General features: G+C 40.9%; 1 protein-coding gene across 7 annotated transcripts in view; it reads right to left on the bottom strand.

Moving 5' to 3' along the window:
* Nucleotides 1-12976, bottom strand: part of PPP4R1 (protein phosphatase 4 regulatory subunit 1) — a 107362-nt gene that overhangs the window by 20769 nt on the left and 73617 nt on the right. For 6 of the 7 annotated variants that reach the window (XM_073550970.1, XM_073550966.1, XM_073550965.1 and 3 more), the window contains 6 exons: nucleotides 11400-11569; nucleotides 4498-4593; nucleotides 4228-4413; nucleotides 3361-3522; nucleotides 1970-2070; nucleotides 1241-1361 (listed from right to left, as the gene is read on the bottom strand). In XM_073550970.1, coding sequence (XP_073407071.1) covers nucleotides 1241-1361; nucleotides 1970-2070; nucleotides 3361-3522; nucleotides 4228-4413; nucleotides 4498-4593; nucleotides 11400-11569 — 836 coding nt within the window. The remainder of the gene's footprint in view (nucleotides 1-1240; nucleotides 1362-1969; nucleotides 2071-3360; nucleotides 3523-4227; nucleotides 4414-4497; nucleotides 4594-11399; nucleotides 11570-12976) is intronic. The other variant, XM_073550967.1, reaches the window with a different exon arrangement.

The following is a 12976-nucleotide window of genomic DNA, read 5'->3' on the forward strand; positions in this document are numbered from 1 at the left end:
TGCATGGAAAGGGCCCCTCACCACTATCTCTGATAGATTTGCATCCTTTTCCAAAATATGCCAATTAATCCTAACCAGTGGCGAGGGGCCGTTTGATTGCATGCAGGTATACTACCAATTTAAAGGATATTCTGGTGCATAATTGTACAAAAAAATGAACGGAGTGATTGGATAAGAACAGGTGTCCCCAAGAGTAATTTCAGATGTGGATGCTGTTCTTTTCGTGCTTTCCATATCACAGGACGTTCCATACAAATTAGGTCTGTATTACATCAGATCTGTGACTATTTCCTGCAGGACAAATTATTTGGTCTATGTCTTATTTTGCCCATGTAAGTTTTTTTTACATTGGCAAAACGATTCGGCCACTCTTTATAAGATTCCATGAACATTTAACTTCAATTCAGTGTGGTAAAGGGGTCCCGCGACTGATTACGTACATGAGAGAATACCATGGGGGAAATCCGGAGGCGCTGCGGTTTTCAAGCGGGTTGTCTTACCTGCCCAAGGAGTTGATCTCCATAGGCTTCTTCTCAGAAGGGAGGTGAGATGGATTATGCGCACAGGGGCGCTGGAAGCAACAGGCTTCAATGATAGAATCGATGTGTCCATATTCTTGCAATTTCTTTGCTGTGTATGTCTGCAGCAATGCTATGCATGTCTTGATTTGCATATTTTTAAGTTTTATTATGTATGTTGTACGTCTATTGAAAAGGCATGCTTTCTTTGATCCGCCCAGCCTGGGGTTGAATTGGAAAGGGGGAGGTGTTTGACCTGATACAGGTATATACCTAGTCACTTCCTTTCTCCAATAGGACCCATAGAAGCGCATTTGCGCGAAATGGCCGTCGTTCTTCATACTCCACATGGGACTCATGTCTTGGAGGTTTTAAATTGCCTCAATAAAGTGGATTTTATGGGACGATGAGTGCCACCGTAATTCTTCTACAGATGTACGGAAATATGTTCTGTTTTTTTTTTGTTTGGGTTGGCACCTGAGAACCCAGGCATAGATGCTTACAGCGTTTCTGATACTAAAGCCAGATGTATGAACACAGGTGCTACAGTGGTGCGGATTATTATTATTTTTTTTCTTATGGACTGATATATTAGACAGGATTATAAAATCCGACCTTATTGCTAAGTTTTGGCACACTAGACCATAAGTTGCCCACCAGTTTCTAACAGAAGAGTCCATGTGAAAAAGACAGGATGATGGCTTGGCAGAAAAGACACTCACCAGTTTATACGATATCCAGCGGACCGACGATACTTTGTCCCCACAGAGAGTTAAAGCTATTGGTAGTAAATAGTCAAAAATATCTCTGGCACTGTACAGCTCAAGTAGAAGAACCAACTGCCTAGAAAGAGCAGCAAACATACAAGCAAGACGTGAATAGTCATTTAATTCAAGCATATCATGCAACAACTGTATACCTGCAAGGCCATGGAGACCAGACCAAAAAGTAGAACAACAACATACTACAGCAGAACCTAAGCTCCAGATATTCAGGAACTACAACTCACTGCATGTAAGCCAGATTTCCACCACATCTCAAGAGCACTCTATTCCAATGTGGGAACATATGAAAACGCACATGGTGTGCACTAAAAAAATATTACAGCAGGAAAACATGCATGATGTGTAATTAAATGTTTGACCAAATCTAGCAAGATACATTTCTAGTTGATAATTTTATAAGGCTTTCGAATGATGCTATAAAATATCCAAATGGCCCCTGGCAGAAAAAAGGTTCCCCACCCTTGTTGAGTGGAATGGATATTTAAAACTCTTGCATCCCGCTACAGACAGGAGTAAACTTATGTTGTCACTCTAGATGCATTAAAAGGGCTACACAATACACTAAACTCAAAGTGCAGAATAGACAATGTGGAAAAAAGCTTGTGTTTTAACTTTTAGCGAATACTTGAAATATTATAAAAAAGTTTAGTTCTAAGATGCACATACTCTGCCAATTCTGCCCTGAAACGCCAGTTCCGACAGTTATCAGTCACCAAGAATTCCTGCAGTAGATAAAGGTATTCTCGCCTCTTGTCAGACTGAAGAAGCTGAAAAAAATAATATATGGTTATAAATATTTGGATCTTAGATCACTTATTTTTCTACTGCAAGGGTACGCACAGGTGGAAAAAAAAAAATCGAGTTCACCCTATGCATTGGAAAATCAGGTCAGTATCTGGTTACATACATAGGACCCCAGAATAAAAATTAATTGGATCACCACAGCTAGTATCTTAATTGTCTCTAAGATTAGTCCCATTGGATCAGATCAATATCTTTTTTAATGTGAGAAATTTCAGTGTATTATTTTATTAATAGTTCCCATCTATGTGCTTAACATGTCCAAAGTGAATGCCTGGGTTCTCTCACATAATACCACTTTAATAATACTGGGCCTCTTGCAGGCTCAGCTTTTCGTATTGGATGCTACTAGGTTCTCTGATGAGACCCATTCAGTCTTGGGTGAAATGAGCTGGACCTTCGTCACCAAGCGCCAAGAAAATGAAAAACTGACCACTACATTCTGTATTGACTACTACTAACTAAAATGTAACCAGGGATTATTTTCTGAAAACAAAAACAAAAGGACCTGTCATATTTAACTAGACGCACGATGTAATAGGTTCAAGCCTCTTCAATAATCTGGGGTGTCTGATTAGTGCCGTGTGCCAAGCCAGATATTTTACTCCATTCCCTCTGACTGGAGTAAGATTTCTGGCATAGAACCGGCCACAGCGCATCATTCTACCACCCCACCTTCAACTATTTGGGCGGAGATGGGAGAAACTGGTGTAAAAATGAAAACTCATTAAATTTTTGCACAACTCTGAGCTGCACAAAAGTTTTGCGACTTTTCAATTTACACCTGAACACTGGTGAGATTGTGTTGATAAGAACCAGGTCAATGTATTAGTTTATTTTCAGGTATAGTCTGCAACACGAGGATGAATTTGGTAAAACTTTGCTGCTGCTGTACTACTTAGTTTTTGTAGTCCCAAATCCAGAAGATAAAAGTGAATCACTTCTGTGTAATGTACTGACAGTGACTATTAGTGATATTTGCATACTACACAATGGATTTTTTTTCTTTTTAACATGGTCTGGCTATTTCCACTTAACCTATAAAGGCACACACAACTGACTGTTCAATAGCTTATTTCCACCCCACCCTCCCTCCTCGTACACCTTGTTTTATTTTGTTTTTTTGCCTCTTATTGTGACATAGTGTTTTATTTTGAACATACAAAAGAATTATTAGAGCGTTAGTCTGTGAAAGTGTAAACAAAAACACATCCTAAATAAAAACAAATTGAGATTTTTGGAATGTACAAACTCACCTTTAAAAAATCATACAGGTGTTTTAGGACGCCTATCCTGACTTCATCAAGGTCTTTTAGAAACCCATTGAAGATTGGCAGCAAGTCTGCAGCAGTAAGGGAATCACCAAGTATTAATGCTAATTCATGAATGGAAAAGGCCAATGTTCTTCGCACCTTCCACTAGTCAGGAGAAAAGAAAAAAAAAAAAAAGACAAGAATGAAAGACATTTCACTTGGTGCATTAGAGTGGGTTGATCACTGTTCAGACACCCCTTCTGAAGCCATAATATGTCATTCCCAGTAAAACACTTAATAGTATATTCTGGTATCATTCCATCAGTGCTGGCACTGCCTCTCCCGGGGATGGCATGACATTGTTAGGTCATGCAATCCAAGCAGTCCGTCAGCGCCGGCTTTACTCTTTCCTAGGGCTGTGGAGTCGAGTTGTTGAGTCGGAGCCCATTTTGGTGGAGACGGAGTCATGGAAATTGAGGAATTGTAGGTTTGGTAGGGCGGTGTAGTCGGAGTCGTAGAGTTGGAGCCCATTTTGGTGGAGTCGAAGTCATGGAATTTGAGAGCCCTGCTCTTCCCTCCTTTGAATAAAACAAAACAGGCGCAGCTTTCACTTCTTCTGGTTGTCAATTATGTCCATAGGAGAGGAGAGTGAAACCAGCACTGATTATCTGCATAGATTGCCTGACATAAGGTCACGCGATCCCCGGGAGAGCCAGAGCAGACAATGATGGAATGGCGCCGGAAGTATACATGTTATCTTACCGGGGGAGAAAGATAGGTATTCAGAAGGGGTTGTCCGAGTAGTAAAGTACGCCTTTAAAAGTATAGCAGCGAACATAGATCTAATAGGAACCCCACACGGTTATGTACCTGCATGTCTGCTGCTAGTGTTTCATAAGTGTCCCGGAGACAGTGCCAGTTTTGTCTACCCAGTGTGAGGGCCACTCCTGGAATGCTATAGGCACAATGTTTGGCAATCTCTGTGTCAACAGTCTGGGCACGGGAAGGGTCAGTCATTGATAAATACTGATCCAATAAGGCTTGAGGTACAACATCCTAGGAACACAAAAGAGCCATGGATTAATATTTACTCTGTAGATATTAGAAATGCACATGATCAAAAAGCCTCTGTCCACACACCTGCACTTTGGACTTCTTTTCCTCTTCAGGGCTATAGCTGCTACTAGTACTCAAGTCGGAATCATTGTGGATGTAGCGCAGAGTGGACTGCATGCACTGTAAATGGTCATCAAAGCCATTTTGGAGGAAGGAATGGGATAAGATTAATTTGCCTTTGCACTCAGTAATTTGGAGAGCATACCCCTAAAGAGTATCCTACTTAATGTATAAAAAGACCGGGGGGCTGCAACCATCTATAATTTAGGATACATACAAGAGATTTTGCCAAGGACCTCCATCTTGTTATGGATTGCTACAATACTATAGACAATATAAAATCACAGATGAAAGCTTTCGCTCATTATTAACCTTAAAAGGGAACTTGTGACCAAATTCATGCTCCCCACACTGCGTGCAGCATGAATCTGAGCTGGCCTGCAATCATGCAGTCAGCTATGTTTTTTTCTGAAACACTCCGGCACTTTAACTTCTTAATGACCCCAGCTTTTTTCAGTTTTGTGTTTTTGTTTTTCGCTCCCCTTTTTCCCAGAGCCATAACTTTTTATTTTTCCGTCAATATGGCCACGTGAGGGCTTTTTTGTTGCAGGACAAGTTGTACTTTTGAAAGACGTAATTGGTTTTACCATGTCATGTACTCGAAAATGGGAAAAAAATTCCAAGTGCTGTGAAATTGCAAAAAAAAAAAAGTGCAATCCCACACTTGTTTTTTGTTTGGCTTTTTTTTGCTAGGTTCACCAAATGCTAAAACTGACCTGCCATTATGATTCTCCGGGTCTTTAGGAGTTCATAGACACCAAACACGTCTAGGTTCTCTTAAATAAGTGGTGAAATAAAGATTCCAAAGTTTGCTTAAAAAAAAAAAAATTGCGCTATTTTGCGATACTCATAGAGTCTCCATTTTTCATGATCTGGGGTTGGGTGAGGGCTTATTTTTTGCGTGCCGAGCTGGCTTTTTAAACTATACCATTTATGTGCAGATAAGATCTTTTGATCGCCTGTTATTGCATTTTAATGCAATGTTGCGGTGACCAAAAAAACGTAATTCTGGCATTTTGATTTCTTTTTTCTTGCTATGCCATTTAGCAATCGGGTTAATCCTTTTTTTATTGATAGATCTGGCGATTCTGAAAGCAACGATACCTAATGTGTGACATTTTGTTTTATTTTTAATGGCATGAAAGGGGGGTGATTTTAACTTTTATATTTATTTCATATTTTTTAAAACTTTTTTTTTTTTGGCATGCTTCAATAGCCTCCACAACTTGATCGGCTCTGCTACATATATACAGGCGATGAGCAGATTGCCTATCTGCAGCAGAATTACAGCATTGCTATGAGCGCAGACCACTCGGTGGAGCTCATAGCAATGCCTCATGAACAACCATAGAGGTCTCCTGGAGATCTCTGGTTGTGATGGCAACGCATTACTAACCCCCAATCACGAGACGGGGGTCAGCGATGATCGCATTTCCGGCCCAGCGGCAGGAAGCGCTGGTTAAATGCCACTGTCAGCGTTTGACAGTGATATTTAACTAGTTAATAGATGTGGGTGGATCGCAATTCCACCTGCGCCTATTGCGGGCACATGAAAACAGCTGAAATGTCCCGGCTTTGATGCGGGCTCACCGCCGGAACCCTCATCAAGTGAAGAGAAAACAGCTGCATAGATTTCCAATGCAAAAGATTTTTTATTATTGAAGACGCCACAGGGGAATAGTGCGTTGAGGTAACGTTTCGACCCTATGTCGGGTCTTTTTCAAACCTCACTTAAAGCACAAGAGAAAAATAAGCAATCACGGCAGTATGAATGTGCAGGAGGGGCTAAAGTGCCATATGTAGAAGTCCGGTCTGGCAGGGACCAGGCAGAGGTCCTAAGATGAGCCGGAACCCTCATCAAAGCAGGGGATCTGACCTCGGACATACTATATCATCTGAGGTCAGAAAGGGGTTAAAGCTGGAGACCACAGCTTGATTCCGGGCTAGTGAGGCTCTATCCCTGGCCAGCTTCTCTCAGTGTCACACTGGTGACTGACAGGTTTCTCACTACAGGAGAGAGCTAGCAATCACCTGCAGTTGTGATGGGAAATGCCAGCTGAGGGTGGGAGTTCCACTAGTCTGGTCTCCGGCTATAGTCCCAACCCTAGCCGATCTTTAAAGTATAAGGGTGTGTGCACACGCTGCGGATCTGCAGCGGTTTTGGCCCTGCGGTACAGTAGCATTATAACCTATGGAAAACGAAAACTGCAGTACAGACGGTGTGGAATTTTCCGCGTGGTTTTCTTTCTGCAGAAAGAAATGACATGTCCATTCTTTCTGCGGATTCCACTGCGGTTTGCCATCTGCTCCATTGTAGAGATGATAAACCGCAGGGCAAAACCGCAGGGTAATCCGCAGGTCTTGTGACCTGCGGATTTTACTAAATCCGCGAGGACAAATCCGCAGAGCATTCCGCAGCGTGTGCACACACCCTAAGAGAGAAAATCAGAGTGACTGCTTGATTGCAGCCAGGCATGATTCATGCTTCCCGTGATTTGAGCAGTATTAATCAAGCGATGGGTTCCCTTTAAGGAGCAGGCCATTTTTTTTTTTTTTTTTATTGCCGCATTCCAGAAGGCACATCTCTCTTTTTCCCCCAGCCAATGTAGCAGTATGGGGGCTTTTTTACTTCAGAATTTTATCTGTGGCACAACTTCGGAGTGCATACAACCCAATACCTATATATGATGGAAAAAGGAGAAAAAACACCACAACAATTTTTTTTTATCTACACTTCATATGCTAGACAAGTAGGGCGTTAACTTGATTCCACAGCTTAGCATCATTATGGAATCATTATGGAATACATTAAATGTATATGCTTTACTAGTACTTTTTGTGCAATAACTGGTTTGAAAAAAAAAAAAAAAATTTAAAAATTGGTTTTGCATCATCCTGAGCACCACGTTTTACATTTCCCATCAACAGAGCGGCGAGAATTTTTGCTTGAGAAGACAAAAAATTTAAAAACATTTTAATCATTGTTCACCATTCAATACAAGTTAGCTTGGAAATATTTTTGGAGTAAATTCAATAACCGTACCAAATACATGTTTTATTAATTGATTTTTTTTTTTTACTACCTTTAAAAAAAAATAAATAAAAATAAAATAAAAAATAAAAACACGATACAAAAAACATTTTGGTGGTCATATTGTTAGACCCATTACTTTAACTGTGTGAGGGCTTGGCTTTTGCATAACAAGATGCATATTTATTGATACCATTTTGGAACACATATGACTGGCAGTACCTGTGTTATCAGCATGATGTGTATCAGTCATGGGGAACTCGTTAACAAGTGCTCATTAAGGCCTCTTTCACACTTCAGTTTTTTACAATCAGTCACAATCCGCCAGGTTTTGAAAAAAACGGATCCTCAACTTTCTTTTGAGGATCCGTTTTTTTTCCCCATTGACTTCCATTACTGGCGGATTGTGACGGATTGGCGTCCGTTTTTTTTGCGGATCCGACAAAAGTTGCTGTCAGTCACCATCCTCAAAGATTTGAAAACGGAGCTTGCAACGTTTTTTTCTGGCGGATCCTCCAGACACTAATTGAACCCGAAATTCTTTCTGGGTGCCGGACAAAAAAAAAAAAAAATCTCTCTCTCGCTCTCTCCTTTAAATTTCCTCATTTTCAGGATCCGTCTGAAAACGGATCCTGTGCCATCCTTTCACATCAGTTGAGAACGGATCCGCTTGACTGCCTTTTTGGCGGATTTGAACTGATGCAAAAAAAACTGAAGTGTGAAAGAGGCCTAACAGGGAACCCGTCACACTATTCATGGAGCCAAAATAACGGGCAGCACGAATCAGGTCCTGGCTGGAAGACTGCAGTCACCAGAGCTGTGGAGTCTGTAAAGCCAAACCTCCAACTCCTCAATTTATTGACTCCCGACCCCACAGCCCTGCCTCACTACTGAGCATGTACATAAAGTGCAGCACAGACTCCTCTCCACTAAAAGCAGAGATCCTTAGATCAGGAACAGAACAGACATTTATAGGACATTTCAGAACTTTCCCAAATTCCTATGAAAACATTTACAGTACATCCTGCATTGTGCTACTGGATCCAATTTATTATATATTTTAGGAGTGGGAGTTTGTCCATTTTATACCAACAGACTCCACAGCCCTGCAGTCACGTACATCCTACTGAAACACTCTAGCGTTACAGAGAAGATCTTTTAAAGAGCCGTCCAGGGACCATAGGGAAAGACAGGTCCAATGTGGTGCCTGGCCGAATTAGCTTCCCCTGGATTAGCTCTCACATCATGTACACGCATGGACTCTTCAAACTAGGTTTTCTGCTAAACACCAGGGCGTTTCAGAGAAAAAAATATGTAATCGCGCAGCAGCGTGTCTCGAGTGACAGGTTCCCTTTAAAATGACACATTCATTATTTATCTGTAACAAATAGTTTACTAACTATACCCGAGAGGTAGAAATGATCGGGTGCTCACTGTATATAGCTGGTGCTCCAGAGTAAACAATAGCCAATCAAAAAATGCAGATAACTCTGACAATCAAATTTGAAGTTTTTAATAGTGAAAAAAATCTTCAGATATATCTTGAGAAAGGCGTTTAAAGCCGAAACGTTGGATGATATGTTTTTCATTTGGGTCTGATGAACTGTGAATCTTTATACTCCTGCATGTCTATCATCTGGAACTGAAGATTTTTTCACTAATAAAAACTTTAATTTTGATCGCCGGAGTTATCTGCATTTTTTGTATACCTGACAGAGACCAGTGATGTCACCTGTGGGGGCGTCACTAGTCCTCCTGCTATGCGCATTGCACAGGGCACTGGGGGAGACACTGCGGGACAGAAGCAGGGACCAGCCCTTGATGCAAGAGCCACAGATAACACTTCGTTTCAGGGTGGCAAATGAAGAAAGGGGCATGCTGGGATGTCCCAGCCGTCATCCCTCCCCCCAGTGACGTTTCTCTTCAGTATGGAAAGGAGCGGGGACAGCAGTTTCTGCCAGCAGATGACGATTTGTTTCAGTATCCCATCATGCACTGGGGATTCTCAAAGAACTGTCATAGCAAGCGGGTAATATAAAGAGAAGTTGCAGTACAGAGTGAGTGGTGGGGATTTTTATCATGACTTTAAAAACTAATAACCTTTGTAATTTAAAGTGAACCTGTCAGCAGGATTGTGTACAGTAACCTACAGACAGTGTCATGTTGGTGCCATTATACTGATTACAATGATACCTGGGTGATGAAATCCATCCTGTGGTTGTTTATTTTCAATTTATGATATGCTCGTGCTCGGGAAGGGGGGGTTATGTAGTGCTCTGCTTACATATAATAAATTTTATTTCTATAGCGCCGACATATTCCGCAGCACTTTACATTTCGGAGGGCATTTGTACAGACAATAGACATTACAGCATAACAATAATCACATAAATTATAACAGATACCAAGCATCAGAATGGCTTATGACAGATCATTCTCCCCTCAGTGACCTGCCTGCTCCCTATTTTACATACTGAATATAATGTTTTGAAAAAAATAAGACCTCACATGACTCTGTGGGTCAAAATTCTCTCTCAAAATGATGTTGCCACTACCACGCCTTCGTAGTAGCATCCATCGACAATCCAAATCGATATTAATGTGCAGGCGTGGCCGGCGCCATTTTCACAGATCTGATCGATACTACTGCCCGATCGATACTACTGTGCAGGCGTGACCAGAAATATTTTGAGAGAGAATTTTTTTTCCCCTGAATTAATTTATAATCACCAAAGTAATTACATGGATATTATAGATGCAATCATGCTACAGCACCGCCTGCCTGTCATAAGCCTTAGGGTATGTGCACACGCTGCGGATTGGTCTGCGGATTTATCTGCAGTTTATCTGCGGATTAGCCTGCGGGTTTATCACCTCTACAATGGAGGAGATGGCAAACCGCAGCAGAATCCGCAGAAAAGAATGACATGTCATTTCTTTCTGCGGATTGGAAACCGCAGCAAAAACCGAGCGGAAAATTCTGCACCGTGTGCACTGCGGTTTCCATTTTCCATAGGTTATAAAATGGTACTGTACAACGCAGCAGATTCTGCTGCGGATCCGCAGGGCCGGATCCGCAGCAGAATCCGCAGGGCCGGATCCGCAGCAGAATCCGCAGCATTTGCACATACCCATACAGGTGCACGTGTAAATGAAAAACAGGCGAACCACAGGAGTTTTTTTAAATATAAAATTACAAAAGTTTTATTAAGTGTCAAAAAAGACCACAGTAAACACACACAAGGATAAAAAACACGTGCTCAGTTAGACACCACTAAGGGACAATAGGCCTCCATATGAAATAACTTGTATACATGTCATATCTCCTGGTATCACATTCCCCCCACATCAAATATGTAAGTTTCCACAACTTATAGGAAATCCCAAAAGGCACCACAACTATAATAGGGACACTCATTAAGTAACGGAGGATAGGATAACCCTGCTTTTTGTCCAATAATGCACAACTCCTGTGGTTGGCCTGTTTTTCATATGTTAATTGCAGTGGAGTTAATATTTTTGTCAGGGCACAGCATATTTGTGCATGGCATACAATGAGTCTGGATTTTGATATAATATAGATGCATGTGTAAGCAGAGCACCACATAAAGACCCCCTGGAGCACGGGCATATCATAAACTGAAAATAAAGATTAAACAACCACAAAACGGATTTCATCACCCAGGTAACATTGTAATCAGTATAACGGCGCCGACCTGACACTGTCTGTAGGTTACTGTGCACAATCCTGCTGACAATTACCTTTTAAAAAAAAAAAAAAAAAAAAAAAAAAAAAAAAAAAAACAACAACATGAAACAAAACACACTTCCTCACCTCCACAGTATCACTGATTAGAGGGGTGGAGTCATCTTGTGAGACTCTGCAGTTAATCCTCCCAGACTTGTCCTTGCGGTAGATCTCCGGTTTCAAGTGAGAGGATATTTTATCTTCCTGAGTTTCTAAGCTGGATGCTTTGAGGGCAGCAGTGAGGACATCAACTTGTGCTAAAATAAAAAATGAAAAGCTATACTCAAGATATTGTAACTCTCCAGGAATCACAGGAAATGCTAGTATTTACGAAACAACCATGTTAGGAGGGCTGACAGGTGCCTTTTAACAGATGCTTGTGGGTGGTGGCTTGTTTTTCCTACATTCATCAAACAAACATTCTCAAATTTAAAAGGGATCTCCTTCAGATTCCCATTTAGAGGGTTGTTCATCCCATAGGATAAAGTCATCAAAATCAGTTTGGTGGGTGTCCAGCTGTTATGAACTGATTATTTGCTGGTCAGAAGTACCCAACAGCAGCCAAGAATATGGAGCTGTGCTGTCCTGCACCATACACGGTTTACATTCTGCCACCGTTGGAGCTGATAAAAGTGGATTTGGTGAGCGTGTAGGATATGAGACTCACACCAATCTTATAAGGCTGTGCGCACACGTTGCGAATTTCGATGCGTTTCTGTGGCGTTTTTGTATGCGCGGAATTGCATCAAATCCGCAGTGCAGAGTGCACACAATGTTAATCAATGGGAAATCCAAAAACACTGTGCACATGCTGCGGAAAAATCCACGCAGAATCATAGAGTTTTATTTTCCGCAGCATGTCAATTCTTTTTGCGGATCTGCAGCATTTCTGCACCCATTGACTTGCATTGAGTCAGGCACATCCGTAGCAAAACCGTAGATGTAAAAAAGATCTGCGGATTTGCTGCAGATGGGAGAGGGTTATCTCCGGTCAGTGTGTCATCGGAGGCCTATACAGTGGTCACATCTGCTGATGTGACAGCTCTATAGGGGAGATCGTTGTGAGACAATCGTTATTAAAAAGGGACTGCGTTGGAACAGGGAGCATACTGTTTTGTTTTTTTTATTTTTTTGCAGGTGATCGATGGCTTCGAATGGATTTAGGCGTGTAATAAAAATGAAAAATGTGTCGTGTTTTATTTAATTAAAATACTTTATTATTTACGTGATATATATATATATTGATATATATATATATATATATATATATATACACACACACACACTCATTTGTTAATTAATTCTGCACTAAGGAAACTTTATATTCTGATATCATTAGAGGAATAAAGTGACCAAGAGAAAATCAAAACTCATGTTAAGTAGTTCTAAATAAAGATAATAAACTGCATAGAAAATCTACAATATAGTACAAAGTAAGCCAATGAATGGTATCTAATGTTCACTTCAAACATACTCTTATGAGACTTTTTTGAACAAAAGACAACTCAAAAATATTTCAGATTAGTAAAAAGCAATACAAATGTCATGGCTAGTTGTCAGAACAGAGAATTAAACTGCATTGCTAAAGTAGTGAGTTTTCACTTCAAAATGACAACAATATGGCTTACAAGACTTTGACAACTGGTAAACTGCTTCAACGTGTT

The sequence above is a fragment of the Dendrobates tinctorius genome, unplaced genomic scaffold, assembly GCF_039654945.1.
Source record: "Dendrobates tinctorius isolate UK_male_01 unplaced genomic scaffold, ASM3965494v1 ptg000171l, whole genome shotgun sequence".
NCBI lineage: Eukaryota > Metazoa > Chordata > Amphibia > Anura > Dendrobatidae > Dendrobates > Dendrobates tinctorius.